General features: G+C 39.7%; 2 protein-coding genes across 2 annotated transcripts in view; both read right to left on the bottom strand.

The window, feature by feature from the left end:
- The window catches only part of VWA2 (von Willebrand factor A domain containing 2), a 32,059-nt gene extending 30,204 nt beyond the window's left edge, over positions 1–1,855 (bottom strand). Inside the window, exons 1-2 of the mRNA XM_072424219.1 lie at positions 1,734–1,855; positions 336–511 (exon numbers count right to left, since the gene is read on the bottom strand). Coding sequence (XP_072280320.1) covers positions 336–511; positions 1,734–1,805 — 248 coding nt within the window. The 5' untranslated portion in view covers positions 1,806–1,855. The remainder of the gene's footprint in view (positions 1–335; positions 512–1,733) is intronic.
- A 7,536-nt stretch (positions 1,856–9,391) lies between these two features.
- The window catches only part of TDRD1 (tudor domain containing 1), a 31,319-nt gene continuing 19,527 nt past the window's right edge, over positions 9,392–21,183 (bottom strand). Inside the window, exons 16-22 of the mRNA XM_072424783.1 lie at positions 20,687–21,181; positions 18,814–18,933; positions 17,801–17,917; positions 17,222–17,389; positions 16,913–17,140; positions 15,375–15,412; positions 9,392–13,011 (exon numbers count right to left, since the gene is read on the bottom strand). Coding sequence (XP_072280884.1) covers positions 12,967–13,011; positions 15,375–15,412; positions 16,913–17,140; positions 17,222–17,389; positions 17,801–17,917; positions 18,814–18,933; positions 20,687–21,181 — 1,211 coding nt within the window. The 3' untranslated portion in view covers positions 9,392–12,966. The remainder of the gene's footprint in view (positions 13,012–15,374; positions 15,413–16,912; positions 17,141–17,221; positions 17,390–17,800; positions 17,918–18,813; positions 18,934–20,686; positions 21,182–21,183) is intronic.

The following is a 21,183-nucleotide window of genomic DNA, read 5'->3' as shown; positions in this document are numbered from 1 at the left end:
ACCAAGCATGTGTCGTGTGTTTGAGGTTCTCCTTCCACAAGACCAAAACCATCATTTGTAAGTAACAGCTGATCAGCCTTTTGATGTGCTCTCATATTTATATTTATAATCAAACCTCGTTCAGGCTTTGCATACTTTTAAATCCACCTTTTCCAGAAAGACCCTGAACTGGTTTCTTGCAGGTACATTTTGCTTGCTTCTGACTCCCATTCACACAAACCCAAAGGAGCAGAGGAGTTCTGAGAGTTGGCTACACATTTAGCTGCTTTTTTGGCCCCCAGCTGATAATAGGTTTCATATGAAGATATAGGAGACATGCACATTGCGGCACTCACCGGTCACACCGTGAAGGTTTCTCAATAGAAGAGCGAGCAGCACCTGAAGTTTGTCTCTTGACACTGCTGCAGCAAGCTTCTGTGACTGTGAACACAGGCGGGGAGGGTGGGGAATTCTGGGAGGTGCAGGCTGAACAGATCCGTTTACACTTGTCAGGTATCTGCAGCACACACAGCTGGGAAGAAAAAAAAGAATTTCAAAATTCATTGTCATCATTCAGACGCAGCTTACTTCTTTTACAAGATTATTTTCTGTTTTTTGGCTCAAAAATGCACTAAGTGCCAAATACTCACATCAGCACGACTATGGACTTTGTACAGCACTGCGTAATATGATGACGCTATATAAATACTGTATAATAATAATCAGCATTGAGTAAAGAAGATGTAAGCAGAATGACACAGAATGAGTGCTCTGTGCATTGTATGTCATAAACAATTGTAATTTCTTTATTTAAAATCCTTCTTTTTTAGCCTTGTTACATCTCAGAGCTGCTGATTCCCTGCATTTTCTCTACAGCAATGCCCTATGTACATGCACACCAGTGACGTCTGCATGGCATTTGGAGAAAGGGTCAAAGAGTTGTCATCTGATAAGGACCTTTATAGTTGCATGAATTATTATTAAACATGAAAACGAAAAACTTTTAAAATGACATTAGTATGTTAAAAATTTAATATTTTGATGGGTGTACATCTATGGATACAGAGTGGAAGTACATAGATACGAAGTAGCTGCCAAAAGCAGTTAAGGACCTCTGAGATATCCAATAAAACTCATGGCAGCTGACCGGATCTTTGTCCAGTGCTCAACCCAGAAATTTTTTTAAGCCGGGTGGGAAGAAATTTTAGGTGGGTGGCAGCCCTGTATTGTGACCAAACTCTTCGGTAACCACCCAAAAACAGCCATGTGGGTGCTGAAAAGTGCCGGGTGGTGCGCCCAGCTAAAAGTGCCTGGGGAGAACCCTGTTGTCTATAGACTGGCTCTGTGATGCCTCCTGTTCCTGTGCACTGGGTAACTTCCCAATGCATACCTGGCTAATATCCTGGTACTTCCAGGTATGGAGAACATGTGCCTGCACCACAGCCTCCCATAATGCATTATCACCCGTGCGGCATGCCTAGAAGGGTCCAGCACCAACACCTACACATGGTCAGGGTATGCAAAGGATCCTTGCAGAAACTGGAGTAAACAAACAGGAAGGAAGCACTGAAAGAAGTTTGGATTTTGAAAATAAAATATGGATTTCTTCATTAAAGAAATTGGAGCCCTCATGGGTTAACTCAATGCAAACCAACCCTCTATTTCATAGAAAGAGATTTTCCTAGGGCCATGGTCATAAAACAGGCAATGGTTGATTGGAGGATGTGGTTGGGAAATGCTGAGCTCATACTCACTTTCCGAGGTTTTAAAATATTCCAAATTCCTCCATGGACAGCCCAGAGAAACGTTCTGACCTGAGGGCCCATTCATACATTCCAGGTGCCCCTATCACTGAACATGCTGGATGAAGTCTTTGGTGGAACTGTGCGGTCCGATCGTCATCTGAGCCACTGCCTAGGAGCAAAACACAAAGAGGTCCTGTAATTGTCATAAGGATTAGATGTCAAGTGGCTCAATGAAAAGTCACAAATAGATTCCATCTTTTATCAGTCAGGACCATTTCTGACCCACGGCGTACCGCAGCATTGTGCCGCAGGGTCAATTAAGGTCCTAACCGCTCCCATTCCAGTGAATGAGAATAGTTGGAAACCATTTTTTGTATGCAACAGATATCGGCGCGATTCCAGAAAGTGACAAGACTGCATTGTGACGTCAACCACAGCCGCAATCAAGAGCAAATGTGTTACTTGCAGTATATTATTTTCATACATTTTTCCACCGCAAGAGGCATTATACTCCAAATAAAAAGTGCAGCTGAAATCATCATGAAATAGAATCGTAAAAGCAAATACACTTTAAAAAAAAACAAAAAAACAATGCTGTATTCACAACCTTGCTGGAATAAAAAGATGGGTTGAAATCCTACATTTTCCTGGAGAAAAAACTGCTGCTTTGGCTCCTTACAGTTTTACTCTCACAACTATAATCCAAGGCTACTGGTCACATGATCCCTATGGAAGTGAAGGATTAACCAATGTGAACTCTGATCCTTCCTTTCAACAGAGATCACATGACCAAAGGGAGAGTTCTTCACAATTCTCCTACTTCTTCTTATTTGCTCATCCCAGCAGCTAACGTTTTCTTCCCCCAAATATTTTAATTTCTTACAAGGCAGGTAATAAAAAACGCAATATGGACTTCAGAGCTGAAGTTACTTTTACAGTATTTTCAAATATTTTATTGTATTTTCAGTTTTATTGGGTATACCAGAAAAAAGAAAGGGGAAGGGGGATTTACATCCAACATATATCTTGGTTTTGTTCAGAAAAATTACAGCAGTATAATTCAGTTACAATGGTGAAAAACAAAATGATACAAAACAAATGGGAAAACAAAGAGTGGGAGAGGAGAATCCATTGTATAACAAAACTCGAACCATTATTCTTTTATTTGAGCAACCAAAACAAATAAAACACGTTATTTTTTTGGGTGTTAACTGTGTTTTGCAAATATATGTCCATATAAGATCGCTCATGGCTAGGCCTAATGTAGGGCACCAGAAATTGCTAAAGATAAAAAGAACAAAGTGCTAACGCCATGATAGTCCACACAGCCTCCTATCCAACTTCAACTTTGTAGCCATCTGAATGAAAGATCAAACTAGGAAACAAAAAAATATACTCAATCCATGGGTCCCAGGTTTTATAAAAATTGCCCAATTTATTTTTAATTGTACATGTCAATTTATTGTTTATCATAATCCAGTTGAGCTTATTTTTGGTAAATTCCAAAAGATTTTACGAGTGGATATACAAGCTGCTAAAAGAAAATAAGAAATCAGCCGAGCTGAGGATTTTGGAATGGATTCGTCTGGTTTAGAAAAAAAGGTGCTGTCAACGCTTCTAGGTAGATTAACCTGTAATACTGAGAAAATCAAACTATAGATCCTAATCCAAAATCTCGACTAGGGGACAGCTCCACCAAGCATGATGTAACGTACCCATTTGACCGGAGCCTCTAATACAGAGTGGAAAAATATCTGTGCAATCTCATTGGCACCATATACCTCTCATTAAATATCATACTATCTCATTAAAACTTCGTAGTTGGCTTCAATAAGCGGCGTATTAAGTGAAATAGAAGAGAGTTCCCAGTATCTCCCACCATTCCTGGATCTCCCACTCTGTTGTGTCATGTAAAAAAGTTTTTTCAGGGAATCAAAGAGGCTGAGGTTTATATTTCTATCCTTTGTCTTAGAGAAAGAGAGGCAGGAGCTGTCAATTACAGTCTACTATAGTGGTGGGGACAACCCTTGGTGGGGACAATCCTTCAGGATTGCCCCAAAGAGACGCTAGGGGGAAATTATCAGAGCGGAGAACTTGGTTCTTTTTTGGCATCCCAAACCGACAACGCATAGGAAAGTGATAAGCAAAGAATGGCAGGTCTTTTCTTAGCAGGTATCCACATCAATACCTGTATGGGATTAGAGGGGCAAGAAAGGGCCTCTAAAGCTGTCCACTGTGGTCTAGGGTCCGGCATGGTAATCTGGCCTAGAGCTGCTATCTGTGCAGCCTGAGGATACAACATGAGATTAGGGACCCCGAGACCTCCCATGGATTTTGGTATACAAGGTGGATGCATTGATCCTGTGTTGTTTGGTTTCCCAGACACATTATAGCAATTTATTTTGATTATTCCTCAAAATCTTTTTACTTTTACAGTATTAAAGGCCAACTATAGTTCTATTTTCTGTATGGGGCGACACCTGCAATGATAGAATTCGGGAAATTTTACATGAAGGCACGTCTAGGTCCCTTTTTTTGTGCCAGTTTCTTTTAAAGTGAACACAAGTTTGTTAAATCATTAAAATCTTTTAAATGCAGTTTAGATTTTTTGCCGCTTATTGTTTCTTGATCTAAAACAGCAATTATTTTCATGAGCTTGTCATGGTTCCCTCCAGCGCCTTTGATAATCTGCGATATCCGCCAGAATTTCTCATACACTTTAATGTCACTTGTTGTAGCATGACGGAGGAATGGCAGGAGGTTAAATCACGCGATTAATTACACTGATAAGTATAAACACTCCAAGAGCTCATGGTGCGTGTCAGTGGGGCAAATGTGGTGGGAATACCATGCAGACTCCATAATATATTTTTATAGCTTATATAAGAAAATAATAGTAATATATCATTATATAAAAATGTATAAATTCACATGAATGCAGCAATATTATATCATCCAGGCTGCCCATACCGAGTCTTATGTTACATGCATGTACTAGTTCCAATATCACCTTTTTGTTCCCCTTCCATATATTTATCCATGTCACCCACACCAACAGGAGTGCAGTCCTCCATGCTGCTGTATAATAAATAAGTTGCTTCCGAGGTGGTCCAAGTGTTTCACATTATACATTTCATACAGATAGAATGGAAACTAACTTTGATATATGATTATAAACACTGCACCATCCATTTCTTAGCTCATAATCGTCTCAAATGCATCATATGTGTGTTGTTGCAGAGTTTACAGTTTCTTCCTAACCGAGGTGTTATTAAAATGGAAAACAAGAAGAATCGCGATAATGCGGCATGGAGATTATTATCAAACAGGAATCATATAGTGTCAACATATTACGCATAGCGTCAACATATTACACAGCGCTGTACAATAAATAGGGGTTGCAAAAGACAGACAGATACAGACAGTGACACAGGAGGAGGAGAGGACCCTGACCTGAGGAGCTTACAATCTAGGAGGTGGGGGAAGTATTACACAATAGGAGGGAGATATAGAACGGTGGATGAGTAGTGAGGGATTTAAGAGACATAAGGAGATGGGTAGTTGAGGTTGAAGCGTTGAGTTTTGAGGGCTCTTTTAAATGAGCAGAAAGTAGTTACAAACCGAATAGGATGAGGAAGACCATTCCAGAGAGTCGGGGCAGCTCAAGAAAAGTCTTGGAACCGTGCGTGTGAGGAGGAAATGTGAGCACCAGAAGGCATCTGGAAAATGTGATTCCAGCAGCAGGCCAGGGGTGTGCATTGGAGCTGAGGTGGGTATGATGAATTGGGGTTGGATTGCTTGCATCTTGGGAAGGATTTGTGTCACAAAGACAATAGGATGTTGGAGGAAATTTCCTCTATGAATGGTCACTGGGACAAAGAGAGAGGTAAATCTCCCCATTAATTGGCCGAACAAGTTTATTGTTTCTTATGTGTTGCTGTCCAGATTTTGGCCCCGTGCAAATTCAGCACAAACATCTATCATTCACTACCAAATAATGTAGATGTTTAGATTTAAAAATCTACGTCACAGATTTTTCCCCCCATGAATTAAAATAAAGGTTTACAATGGATAATTTGCTTATTTAGATTGTTATCTCAATGTCTTATTCTATAAGTTTTTTTGTCCTTATTTAATGGGGTTTTCAGATTCTATTTCAGGCTTGCCCACAACCATTTTGGGAGACAAGGTCGTGTCCTTAACCTATGGGAATTCTACTATTGAGGGAAGGCATAGGACATGATATGGACTGGAAAGGGGAGATACTTGGTTATAGCACCCCTTTTTATTGGCCATCCGGGTTTAATGTCTTGTTTGAATTTTAAGGGGAATCTCTTAACATTTATTTAAATAAATTAAAAAAACACTGTGCAGCTTAAAGGGAAACTGTCCTAAAAATAAAAAACACCACCTTACCTGGTCTTGATTTAGTCCCGTGCCATCCTGGGATTCACTTTTGTCTCCATATTCTTTCTACTTTTGGCTACATTAGTGCCACAGCAGTAATAACTGAAAGGAAGATGAATTATATGTGAAGGGTGCAGAGCTCCTGGCTGCCTGCAAATCTCATAAATTGAATAAAAATACAGATATCATTATATTCTCACCGCTGATCACTCACCAATAGCGCTGTAAATTAATTGTTGTGGTCTGCTGATCTTCCATTGAGATAATGTGAATCATTCACAGAATTTCTTGTACACAAAGCACCGCAAACCTCCATCTTTTCAGATCAAGAAGCATCACATCAGCTAAATCTTCTACAAATGAAACATACAAATACTTCATCACATTGTTAACATTGTAATCTGTGGGAACTGAACACTAATTACATTGCATATAATCAACTTGTTAGCAGCACGGTGGCTCAGTGGTTAACTCTGGCCTGTGCAGCGCTGGGTCCCAGGTTTGAATCTCGGCCAGGACACTATCTGCATGGGGTTTGAAGGTTCTCCCTGTGTTTGCTTCAGTTTCCTCCCACATCCCAAAAACATGCAGTCACTTTAATTGGCTTCCCCCCCAAAATTGAACTTAGATTGTATTAATGACATATGACTATGGTAGGGACATTAGATTGTGAGCTCCTTTAAGGGACAGCAAGTGACATGACTATGGACTTTGTACAACTCTGTGTAATATGTTGGCACTATAAAAAATAATGTATATAATTAATTCTGCAAAATATTAGGACTGCGCTAAATCAACCAAACTGCACAATTGCCGACAAGAGAGCTGTGAAAATACTTTAGGTCAAATCTCAGTGTAATCCGCAATGATGTGAGGCAGACTGTGTACCCGAAGGACTGACATTACAGGTCTCCTAGTACAGCCAAGCACTGGTATGCAAATAATGTCCAGTCAGTGCTGCAGAAAATGTGCTGTTTTCTTTCAGGTCAGTCTGTTCTGCATTGCAATATCCTAAAGAGAGATTAGAAATTCATTGCAGGCACAGATCCTATTATGACGTCTTGGGGGGCCTTTGCAGCCTTGCTAAGCAAGTTTTATAAAAAGAGTACCAAGAGTTTGCAGGTTCTCCTGCATGGGTTTCCTCTGGGTTCCTCCCACATTTCAAAAACATGCAGTTAAGTTAATTGGCTTCCCCCAAAAATTACCTTTGACTGTATTAATGACATATGACAATGGTAGGAACAATAGATTGCGAGCCCCTTTGAGATACAGCTGCGTAGAATGTATATAAATTCTGTGTAATAATAAGGGTTACTTAAATGAAGCAAAGGAAAATCTGTTCTTCCACACAGGGGTGTGCAGCAAAGCTAAGCAAGACTCCGGACTGAATGAACATTCAAAACGTAATTTTGCAGTTGAAAACAGCTCCCCTTTTTGAATTTGTGTATTAGGCTATAAGTTCAGCTTTAACAGATGTCATTTACTTACAGTTACAATTAGCACAATCAATCCAAATTCAACCCAGGTAGTTGGAGTTTAGCCACTTATTTACAGAGTGCCCATTAGAAATAAATAAATCCATACCACTGTACAATAGCACATGCCTCAGGCATTTCCTCCTTCTCTATGGAGCTGGGCGCACTCATTACACACATTCGTCACCAATATTAAAGGTAAAATGGATTCATGGCACAATTGCTATGTCATCAGAAACTTACCCAATGCTTCCACTTGTTGACCGGATCTGCTAAAGTAAAGCTGCATATTGGAAGGCTTTTTCTTTTGAGCAAGACGGGAACTGTTTTAATAAACTGAATAATGGCTGGTACAATGAGGATTCATCCTTCTAAGATAAAAGTCAAAAGTTCTATAGACACAGATCTAGGGGGAAAGGCCTTCGGCCAAAGTGCTCTGTGCATGTGTACAGATAAAATGCCAATGCAAGAGATGAGCCGAGCGGTTTCCAAAGGGCTGCCACTGCTTAACTCTAAATTTCTAAACGCCCTATACCACATTAATGGTCAGCCACAATGGGGTCTCCAGTGGAAGTATATCATTCTACAAATGCTTTTCCAAATGAAGATAAATGTAGATATAATCCGGGAGGAGCTATTGGCTTACAATCCTCCCAGAGGAAACTTAGACAGCAGGTGCAACTTTTAGACCGTTGGAGCACCAAAGGTTCTAGTTAGCCTTACTCGTAATATTTCCTTCAGGGCAGCAGAACCTGAGAATTAGAACTGCCATCCTGGAAGATGATTGGTGAAAGTTCCAATTGGCCTTACTGGTAACAATATTTCTGGGCTCTTCCAGGGCAGCAGGCCTACTTCTTAGGTTCTTCTGTCCTAGAAGATGATTGTAGAGAGAACAGATGGTGGAGATGACCTAAACTCAAAATTTTTACTTTCCATATAAAGGGGTACACAACTCGCCGCGGAAATCAAGACAGAATGGAGGGGCAGAGCCTCCCGAGATACCTACATTACACACATCTTGAGAGGCTCTTGGCTGTTCCTTCTGCACATGCTCGATCTCCAGCATGTGCAGAAAGAGCCCTTTCTATATTGGAAGAAAAATAATTGCAGATCGGACGCATGAGCTGTGAGGTTGCCAATCTTTTTCCCCAACTATGTCCCCCAAAAGAGCCCTTTCTATAATGGAAGAAAAAAAATTGCAGATCACACGCATGAGCTGTGAGGTTGGCAATCTTTTTCCCCATCTACGTCCCCCAATCACGCCTGCTCAGTGCAAGATCGGGTGACATATGAAGAAGAACCCGGAAGAAGAGTAAAGAAGATGGCGGCGCCCAACGCTTCTTGTGCACTGGGCCGAAGACGGATACCAGGATTCAAATGAAGAAACCTCCCAACGAATCTGCAGGAGAAATGGTGTTTTTTTTATTTTGAGTTTAGTTCCTCTTAAGGGTAGTTTATTAGCCATATTCACTAAATGATATTGCACATAACTATTAGTTGCTAGAACAAATGTCTTGTATAAACAAAGCTACTATGCCAATCTCCATTGACACCACGCCAATCTCCATAGTCTTTTTTGCTCATGGCAATAAAGACTAAACAGTGGTGAGCTGCTCATTGGCTATTTCGCCTCCTTGTGCCCACCAACCATTAACTGACATAAGTAGCAGCTGTGAACGATTGTACACAATGGGCAGCGACCAGTCCTGATGTTCATAGAGTTCAGAACCGAACAATGGTGGAGATCTTTGCCTTATAAAGCCATATAAAAACATAAACACCCAATATCTTAGGAACATTTTATTGAAAAGGAAAGTCTACTTACTGAACAGCAAATAACAGCACTCAAACTAAGGTTTTATTTCCTTTTACACAAGATACAAGAAACTAAAATGGTTTCATTCAAGTCTCTAAACATAAAAGATACAAAATACACCACTAAAGTTAGACAGACATCACATGGCCGTTACAGAACAATATTTTATAATGAAGACTTATCCATTATAGATAATAAAGAAAAAAGGAAAGAAATTTGACAGCCGAGGCCAATTTTGTTGATTTTGTGTCAAAGTTAAAAAAAAGTGTATGCATGGGCAAAACAAAAATAATTCAATACTTGCATGCATTTTCTCATTGTTATATATTTTTTAAAAATGATGCAAATACAGAGAATTACCTGCTGATCGCCTAGAAACACAGAGCTCCTAAGTTGCTGTAATGAGCTGACAACTCTGCCTTTGCTGCACAGAAATCCCAAGCAGTGGTGTCAGGTCTGCAACCCAGGACACTGCTTTAGCTTTCATTACAGTAGAGGCACTGCAATGTCAGTGTTGTAAAGGAAATAAGGAATGTGATGGAATACTTTGATCATCAAGGATATTTATATACTTAAATCAGAACTAAACCCTTCTATACTCACCTGACCTTGCTCTGTCAGAGATGGCTGCTGCTATCTTTTTTATCTTCCAATCTTCAGCCATCTTTGGCTGGGTTGGGATGATGGAAATGTTTATTCAGCGACGGCAGAAAACACTGGGATTGCTGGGAAGCATTCTCCTCAGCCCCTTTTAGCTGGGCGCACCACCCGGCACTTTTAGGCAACCACTCGGCTGTTTTTGGGCGTTTACTGAAGAGTTGGGTCAAAGTACAGGAGCTGCCACCCATCTACAGCTTCTTCCTACCAAGCTTTAAAAAACTGGTACAAACCAACCAATTTTTACCATTACATGGATCAATCAGACAGGTAAGAATCTTTACTGCAGAAGAGACATCACCTATCCATATCTGCAATGAAGTCATGTCTGATCACAAATTTTTAAAGCAGGCCAATCAAGATAGCTGAAAACCGCAATTAGGATGAGAAGACGGAAGAAGATGGCCCTCTGATGGAATACGGTCAGGTTTAGTTTAAGTATTCGCAGGCTGCCGATTTAAAAAAAATGCTTAACACAGATTTCTTTAATCTTTGCAACAGAACAACAATCAACTTTTGTTTTTTTACATAAACTATAGGCAGTCACATGACTATTATTTGGTCATGTGATCTCAGTAAACTACAAAAAGAGGGCAGTGCATAGTATTAACGATCAGTTTTGTAGGAAATGACCGCAGGACTCGGTGAAGGAGCTGCTGTAAATAAAACGATTTGCCCTTGTGGACAGACTGCCTGGTATTATTGATTCCACTGTCACAGGCAGCACCACTTAATGGGGAACCTCATACCATTTTTCTCTTTTAGGGGAGATCTGCCTTAAAAATTTGGGATCAGACAGATTACTGCAGAAAAGTCAGATGAAGTCCCTTCTGCAATAAAACATGCCTGATTGCCTTAAAAAAAACCAACATGCGCAGAAGTTACTTCGCTCCGGCCCACCCAATCAGGAATAGGAACCAGGAAGAATATAAGAAAGAGGGGCCTGACAGGTGAGTGTATTTTAAAAATTACAATCAGGCAGGTAAGTATATTTTATTGCAGAAGAGACATCGCCAGTTGGGACCTGCTGTTTTTTTCTTTATGGTTTAGGTCTGTTTCAAACATTTTTTCCCAACACTTTAAAGGTATGAAACACAGGTAAATGTGAATGTATTGCGAAGATATACCGAGTATATTTTTCATTGTGTTTGGTCAAGGCAAACACTTTAGACATTACATATTTTTGCAATATTTATTATTATTATTATTATTAATATTTACTATTTCCTAATAATTGTCAATGTCCTGTAGGTTGAGGCCACTCATGCAAAATAAACTACCAATGTATCAACTGAAACTCCCTGCAAAGTGGGAGAAAAATCCTCAAGCAAGAAAAGGAAGACTGACAGTTACAGGGAAGATTTGAAGCTGGGATGTTACCAAGGTTTTCATATTTTATTTTCGGTTACATTCTGTACCATGCAGTGGTATATTTATTTTTTTACAATTACCAGAACACCTAAACATGGGGCACTCAAGGTTTGGAAGACAACTTATCAATTAAATGAGGGAACTGACTAACTAACTACAAGGCACGCGGCTCGCATTCCACCACCGCTTTGTGGATGAGAAGCTTCTCATTTGTCATTTTCTGCCTTCTAATTCAGAGCATAATGACAGACGAAAGGCATCTATCACTTACATTTCTGACCTGGGTGGACTATTGATGTGCTCATCTTCTTGCTTTTTTGTATCGCTTAGGGACTTCAACAACAAGGCAAAAGGAGAACACCACCAAAACAAATGTATTAAAGCTAAACTCTAAGCAAATGTAAAAAGAAAACAATGAATGCGGTTATGTATTTACTAAAAAAAGGGTATTGTATTTTTAGATGTTACTAGCATTAGTACCTGACTGTGATTTGGTATGAGCCTCCTATAACTAACTGCACAGCAGAAACTGGGCATTTAAATGTGCACACAAAAAAAATCATGCTAATAAGAGGATAGAGATGAGCTTATCAGTCTGCTGCTGCTCCTTCCGTGGGCTGGGAGGTGACCTAGTACTAAATATTATCAGTATAGAATAGTCAAGGCCACAAACTTCGATTTGCTAAAAGCACTGTATGAATCTCAGGACCAAACAATTCCGACAGGGACAGGAGATGCCCCTTCTGCAATGATACCACCAACCAGCCTATCAAAAGAAGCGGAGCTGCAGAATACCTAGCAGGAGTTATGTCATCCTGACCGTGCCAATCAAGATGGCCAAAGATCGCCTCTAAACGGAGGGGATAAAAATGATGAAACCCTGCTTGGGAAAGAGGACAGGTGAGTATCAAAAGTTTTCTTCTACTTTAAGTATCAAATGCTAGAGAGACTTCTGCAAACTCTCCACTTAAAACAGATCAAAAATCAGGGGCTGTCCGTGGGAAAGGTGACAACTAAATAAGATTATTTTAGTTAAAGTTGCTTAATTTTTTTAATGACTGAGCAATTTGCAGCTGATTTCACTGCTGACATACCAGTAGATTTTACCTGCATGGGAAGACTTTAATAAATTTAGATGTTTGTACTATGGAAGGCCATCTTGCAGCCACAACATCCTAGAAGAGATACAAGAAACCAAGGGAACGATTCCACCAGTCTCCACTTATCACAGAAATATAATATTCAAGAACTTTTAAACTGTTACTGTATTTCACATACAAACAGCACCTGAGGTATTTCAATACAACATTAGTGCAAACAATATTGAAATGTTAAGTGCTTATAAATGAAATATATACAAAACCCTTACATATAACAAAGCCTAGCCAATACCTGAGCAAGTTTACAAAATATAGGAAATACGCTGAAACATAAGGAAGTTGTATTGTTTAAACTGCATCAGAAAAATAAGAGGCTGCTGTAGAGAACAAACATTTCTCCATTCGGCACTTAAGCTCTAGTTCATTAATAGTTTTTCAAGCATTGTCTCCAGCTTCTGGACCTGTACAAAAACAGAAACAATTAGAACAAAAGCTGAATAGTAACACATTCAATTGTGACAATGAAATTATTACTCAGAACATTATAAGGAAATCTAAAAGTATCAGAAACTAAAAGATGTCTCTGCCCCAATCAGAAGATTCCTCTTCAGTTCCTTTCCTATACCAAATGTCACAGCAACCCGAATTAGGGAGAGATTTCACAAACAGGGATAAAGATTGCAATAACAACTTAAAACAAAAGTACTGCAGTGCAAGAACTTGATTTATAAATTATATAAACCAATTTAACATGTTTTAAGAGTTTTAGGGCACCATCAGGGGGTCCCAGGGGCAGCTGGTAGGGGTGTAGTAACTTGTTTTTGCCTTAGATTCCTCCAGTCTATTAGTTATCGAATTTTTCTCTGCTCCAGTTTATGGCTTCATGTCACTAAGCCACAGTTGAGAGCATTGGAATAGAAATATCCATAAAAAAGAGTTTAACCCATACAAAACACTGGATCACTTCCTACTGCATTCCAGAACCCTAAAGACTGGGGGATGACCATTATACCACAAAAATTAGTTGGGTTGCATTTTGTAAAATAAAACTTAAAAGTTTCAGCAACCAACATTATAGCAATTGCCACCATGGTATGTCTCCTTTATACCAGCCAATCTGTAAAATAATAGAAATCTCTTTCTTTAACCTCCCTAGCGGTTTAATTGCGTGCAAATTTCCATGCAATTTTTGGCATGGAAATGTATTTTTCATTGTGGGCTATAACGCTTAGGCATAACTCACCGATATTTAATAAATTTAATTCATTTATTTATAAACTTTAAATAACAAAACATCTGTTAAAAAAAAATATTTAAACATGTAATATAAGTGTACAGTAGCATGTATAATATACCGGTATATATTTGATATAATTATGTATAAATATTGTATGAATATTTCTTTGTATTGACTCAATACAGCTAGTTTGTATTGAATCCAATACAAAATTTTTGGAATTTCCCTCTGATCCGTCCGCACCAACGTCACTGGGAAACTCTGAAGGTTGTCGCTGCATTCCCCAGCAGGAGATCGAGGAGGAAGGACATGTTCCCAGGACCTGCGGCGACCAGCAGGACGACGGGGGACGACAATGGAGCAAGGTAAGTGAGGTTTTTTTTAGTTAAAAGTGTGATTTGAGAATACCGATTTTGGCCTGGAAAATACACCCCGAGTCACACTCAGGAATACCGCTAGGGGGGTTAATGGAAGAAAAAAAAAATTGCCAATCTCATGCATGCGCAGTATGATCGGCAATCTTTATCTCCATCTACGTCACCTGAATATGCAACTGCGCAGTGTGAGATCGGGTGACATAGGAAGAAGAATGCGGAAAAAGAGGGAAGATGATGTTGGCGCCCGGCGCTTCCTCTGCAGATTTAGACCGAAGAAGGATACTGGGACAAATCGGGAACCAGTCGAAAAATACTTCCCGAACGGATCTGCAGGGCTAATGTAAGTGTGTTTTTTTAATTTTGAGTTTAGTTTTGCTTTAAGTTAAAGTTGATTAGTCAAGATTCAATAAATGATATTGCATGGATACCAGGACGACGTGGGACCCAAACAAAGAAACTGTAGTTCCGCTTTAAGAGCCACAAACTGGTAAAGAATTATTTTCTGAAATATATAAAACCATAATTTACTAAAATGTGTGCAGATGCTGTCAAGAACCTGCATTTGACAGCCCTGGTGCAGAGTGTAGGATTATCTTACCTAAATATTCTACACAATTTATATCCAATCAAGTTGGTTCTGTGAACTAAATAATATTTGCAGTTGTATCATTTAGCTGGAACTCTAAAGTTCCAGGGAGAAGGACCTTTGTCTGGACACCTTTAACATCATATCATCTTGAATTTAAAGTTTTTCCTTGCACATTTTAACACTGCAGTTTGCAGCTGTTGTGACAGAAGTGCCGTCACCCGCTGATATGTACACAGCCCACAAGCTGCACAACCAGCAGAAAATCAGGGACAAGTCAGAGCAAAGCATTCTGTATAATAATGGGAGGATGAAGACGATGATAACAGCAGTCTAGACAGATCTGGGTAAACGCTGAACATTAAAACAAACATGACACCTCTGCTTGTTCTACACATGAAATTGATGGCATCGGTGTGAAATTTGACTTTACATCTCACATTCATTAAAATCCCCTGTCATCCGCCAAGATAACAGCAATTGCACGGGCGTCTTTGAAATCTCCTATTATGGCTGAGACCTAATTGCCGTATCAAAGTGGAAAACAAAACAATTTGATTTTTGTCACTGTATAATGTTAGAACCATGACAGACATTTCAGGTGCAGGCCTGCACTTCACTTACCCTCTTCTTCAGCTCCTGGCAGCAGCAGCCATCATTCTCTAAAATATAAAAAGAATTACAAGATGGATTGGAGTATACGCTACAATAAATTCTACTATTACCACACAGCTAGGCTATGATCGTACATAAATACTGGAGGCTCAGGCCTAAATAAAGCAAGTGTGACTGGGAGAACTTGTTACTATTTGGTAACCTATTTGGTGCCTTAATAGACAGTGCTGGTGCCATTACATGGGGGAAGGAAGAAACATGCTATCCATTTCCAAAAGTTTTACTCCATGTTTTAGTGGAATGGAGTGACAGGGAAGTAAAGGGAGAGTATGTGTAGACATAGGTAAAACCCTAAAGCTGAAATCCAGGCAAACAGTTCACTACCTCAGTGGGCAAAACAAAAAAAAATACACTTACCTTCAATCCCGCAGAGTTGATCGGTCTGGAGGTTTCTTCCATCAGGTCCCGAGTTGTCCGGGTATCCGTCTTCAGGCCAGCCATTTTCTTCCGGGTTCTTCTTCACGCGATGTAGGCACAAGATCAGGTGACGTAGTTTTGGGGGAAAAAAATTTCTCCCTTTTTTGTTGAAAGGGCTCCTCAATCATGCGCCAAGGAGCACCCAAGAGCCTCCCAGGATGCTTGAAGTTGGTATCCCAGGAGGCTTTGTGCTTCCATTGATTCCCGATTGCCTAGGCAATCAAGAATTAAAGGGTCAGTGCTGCACCAACTATTTTTTTTCTTTTAAATTGGGTGTTGGACTTAAAAAAAAAAAAAAAAACCCTATATTATGTTGTCTAATATTGTCTATTGTCCCTTATGTAAAGTGAAATATTTTAGTTTATGTACGCTTTAAGGAGTGTTCCTGCTATGGCCATGTGCTGTGTTTTGCAATATCCATGTGTGTTATGATGCATTGGGCCTGATTTATTAACCTCCCGACCATTAAGCCCGACCTTGGTACGGGCTAAAAAAAGTTGCTCTTTTGGTTAACCCCGAGATTTTCCGTACATTAAAATCCCCACTTACCAGGTAAGTGGGGATTTTAATGTAGGGAAAATCTCGGTCCCCCTGTGCTCATGGACATATTTCTGTAAGTTACAGGTCTACAATTTAAAAAAAAAAATTTCATGAAAACCTGTAACGCTTTTGGTACAGAAATCTAGACCTCAGTGTAACGCTCAGGTGGTTAAAGCACTCCAAGGCAAAGTGATCCAGCAAGTCTAGAATGGATCTGGTCCAAGACTGAAAACATTTGCTACCAAATAACAAATTACTTCTAGGAAATCCATTCCACATTTGCCAGATCACCCAGGTTCACTAATGTGTATGCTCCCCAGCCTTGGAGCGCTTTAATAAATCAGGCCCAATGTGTTAACAGCCCCTTCAAATGGGTCTATTGTACCTCATCATTGCCCTACAAGTGCAGAAAATTATCACTGAGAGATTAAGTTGAGATAAAACCAAGAAAATCTTTGAAATAGGAAATCAGATTGTACATTGAGCTACTAATATCTGGTGACATACAGCAGATTCAGTGCATAAACTACCTTTACAGACACCTTTGAAAGGAATAACTTCAGCATGCTTTGCTAGACCGTACATCACCAGCTTCTCTTCTACACACATGACTCCAGTTTCCTGTTTTTTCTCCATAGACACTGAGTATATTCCAGCTTCCATTGACCGTGCCCTGAGGACAACATCAGCTCCTAGCAGAAGATTGCTCAAGGCCTGTGTCCCCTCAGGGGACCATTGATGATTAGGTGGGACCACGCCTGTAGGAGAGAATGGGATCAATGGGTATTCATAGCAATACACAACAGATTCCAATAAAATGATATTAGGGAATAACCTACCGTCTAGACGACAACGTGTGAGCTGCATGGGAGGCCATAGGAAGCGTTCCTTTACGGGTCGAAGGCAAGAGAATGGGACAGTCTCTATATTTCCATAATCCGCATAAGCTATTTTCACTGTGGAGTCAGACACCTCCAAGACGACGCCTCTATACCATTGACCGTCTGCTGCGGACAGAAAGTCACATGACATGCACAGAATTTATCTGTCAACTGGCCTAAAAACCCGTTCTTGGTTTTTTGCGTTTTTCAAATTGTATGCAGAATTAAAGGGTTAGGCCACCTCATAATTACTACAGCCAAGTGTATAAACTTTCTAGGTTAAAACCAGTACTTGTCTTACTTCTTAGTCCACTGACTAACGTGGACTAGTCATTCACAATATTGTTGGGACCCAAAGTAGAGTGATTTTTAAACAAGATAGTAAGATTATATCTAAATCCCAAACTTTTTTCACTTTTAGAAAGTTTTAAAAAGTTTATTTTCATAATAATTTTCAAAAAAGCAGCACATTGAACAGGGGAAGGGATTGGGTGTGGCTCTTTCATAAGACCCAGAACTGCTTAAATTTTTACTGACCTGTAAATTTGGCACAGCAAGCGTCACCAACAGACGGTGTATAGTCAGGCGGCTCCATCTCCCCAGTACAATAACTAAATATATCCATCATTACTTGGTGCAGTTTCTCCACATCCACTGGAAGCAAAAAGAGGAAATATAACAATATACTTAGTAGTCACTTTACTAGGTACAGCTTGAAAATGTAAATCAGGAGTGGAATTTGTACTTGGAACGCAATATTAGTAAAGAAGCAGACATGGAAAAAAGGACCAGAGAAATGTTTTACTTAGATAGCTGTCCTTGGAAAGATTATTATTATTACACAGTATTTATATAGTGCCGACATATTACCCAGCACTTTACAAAGTCCATGGTCACTAGCCGTCCTTCAGAGGGGGCTCACAATCCCTACCATAGTCATGTGGTAATGTCTTCAGGTATGGTAATGTTTATGTATGTTAATCTTTCATACAATCTTAGGCCAATTTGGGGGGGAAGCCAATTAACCTAACTACAGGTTTTGTATGTCACCTAACGGAGGATGGGAGGAAACCAAAGTACCCAGAGCAAACCCACGCAAACATGGAGAGAACCTGCAAACTCCATGCAGATAGTGTACTGGCTAAGATTCCAACCTGGGACCCAGCACTGCAAAGGCCAGAGTGCTAACCACTTAACCACAGTGCTGCCCTATGTTTTGTGCAAAATTTGGTGGAGGCTTTAATATTGCAACCAATAGGAAATAATTAAAATGTTGCACTATTGAATAGCCAATGACTACTCATAGAATTATGGTATGGACATTAGATTAAAGGCTCATCATGTACATGGTTCTACATACTAGATAAATGAGTGAAGTATGTAAATAATATATATTATATATGCTATAATATAATATATTATAATGAATACATTTACTGGTACAATAAATATATTGAATATATTTACAATAAATATATTGAATATATTTACAATAGGTATATTTATAATGGATAAAAGGCAAAGAAGATCACTTGTTGTACTTTGCTTACCTCGGTTTTCTTTGGGGAAAACATACAGCAAGTCCGGACTTCTCACTCTTAAAACACATGCTGTGAGCGGCTCATTTAGCGGCAAGTCAACAGAAACCCAGCTTTGTGCCACACTGACTCCTAAAAAAGAGAAGAGCGGGGGTTTAGAGATGCAAATACCACAATAATCACCATACAAAAAAAAAAGATTATACCATTTATGTACAAACAAGGAAAATCCTAAACAACAGACACAAATGAGCCATAACTTCATTTGATGAACCTAACACGAATATGAACAGCACAAATGTGGCAGCCCAACCTCTAGTTGGAATATTTGTAACTGGGCAGCCTGGCTTCATGGGCTCCTGGACATAACAACGTGCTGTGCTGACAACTGGAGGGACCTGTTAGAGATCCCAGAGAGCAAAAGGTATCAAGAAAATATTATCATGGCACACATGGATACTTCAGGAAAACAAGTTGTACAAAATGCATATAAAACAGCCCCATAGTGCGAACACAAAGCGTACCTAAATCAAGAAAAAGGAAAACCACCTGGAGGTATTACTATTTGACAAAATGGACCTGCAACATCTCTTTAGTCAAATAACTAACTCCCTGGCTCCTGGTGGCCTTTTGTTTTTGCTCTGAACTACACAGCAGATGCTTCAGGTAGCTCAGAGCTTGGCTCGGTGTGTGGCATCACAATGACAGGTTGCTGCAAGGATAGGTGGTGTAAGGTAAGGCAAGCATGTCCCATATTCGGCAGAAGCTCTCCACCCACCATGTTTAGTTCTACTATACTGCCAATGTGACTGTGCACTAGTCTGTGCAACATAGTGTATCTGCATGCAATAAAAAAAGGAGTATATTCTTTAGTATTTAAGAAAGTGGAAGTAACCATGCAAACTATTCTTTTAAGATAGGCACCAAGCTGTGAAATTATTTAGCACCTTTCTGTCATGGGTAGCACCGTGCTCAGTGGTTAGCACTGCGACCTTTGCAGCGCTGGTTCGAATCTCGACCAGGACACTATCTGCATGGAGTTTGCAGGTTCTCCCCACGTCTGTGTGAGTTTCCTTCGGGTACTCCGGGTTCCTCCCACATTCCAAAAACATGCGGTCAACATGCGGTTAATTGGCTTCCCCCCAAAATCGACCTTGTGTTAAAGACATATGACTGAGGTAAGGCCATTAGATTGTGAGCCCTTGTGAGGGACAGCTAGTGATACGGCCATGGACTTTGTAAAGCGCTGTGTAATATGTCAGTGCTATATAAATACTGTGTAAAATTAATATTAATACTATAATTTATACCTAATTCCTAATGTCAAAGATGTGGTGGCTGCAATCATTTTCTACCTTTCAGGCTCTTTTCATTCATTATTATTACACAGTATTTATATAGCGCTAACATATTATGTAGCGCTGTACAAAGTCCATAGTCATGTCACTACCTGGCCATCTAATGGGCTTACAATGTCCCTACCATTGTGATATGCCATTAACACAGTCTAAGGTCAATTTTGGTGGGAAGCCAAATAACCTAACTGCATGTTTTTGATATGTGAGAGGAAACCCATACAAACACGGAGAGAGTTCTCTTTATTTTCACCTAGTGACCCTGCTTGTTTTTTGCACTTATAGAATAAAACACTTTGAATGGTATGTTTACCAAACAAAAAGGGAAAATGAAGGTTATTGTTCTTTAGTCCAAAGAAAGAACAATAAGAAATTATGTAAATGGGTTGAAGTATATAAAGAATACTGATCATTGAGGTACATTTGATGAAGTGATAAGTAATTCTAACATTATAAAGGATTACACTATATTATATATATGAAATAAACATGGATTTCCAACACCATCTGACAGATCTGCACCTATTTACCTTTAGCTTCCGTGAGGGCTGAAGACTGTTGCTTTGTAGAAACAGCAGAATTTGGGAAATCGTCACATACGGAGGGTGCTGCTTGGCTGGTAGGAGGGGAAACCGATAATTGTACAGCTTTCTTGGTTGAATTATTGGTAAGCATTTCTTCCTCTGGTTGGTTAGATTCATGACCTTGTGCTCCTGTGTGAGGAGGAGAACTTGCAGAACTCCACTGAGAATTACCAACCTGTATGGACACTTTTGGTGAAGACGGAGAATCCTTGGCAGAGATGAACCCAATCTTTACAGGAGGACTAACATGGTTGGACACCAGCCTATCCGGTGATGGTGAAGGAGACAGAGCAGAGTTGAACCCTCTAGAAGCTGCAGTTTTTATAATAGGGGTAAGCGACTCTCTGTGGGAAGGCACTGTAGCATTTGCAGATTTTACAGCTTTACTGTTGAAGTTTATATCTGTTTTGAAGGATGGTGTAGAGTAACCCGGATTAAATTCT

This window comes from Pyxicephalus adspersus, chromosome 10 (assembly GCF_032062135.1).
Source record: "Pyxicephalus adspersus chromosome 10, UCB_Pads_2.0, whole genome shotgun sequence".
Classification (NCBI taxonomy): Eukaryota; Metazoa; Chordata; class Amphibia; order Anura; family Pyxicephalidae; genus Pyxicephalus; species Pyxicephalus adspersus.
The sequence above is the reverse complement of the archived record's forward strand: the minus strand, read 5'-3'. Positions and strand labels throughout refer to the sequence as shown.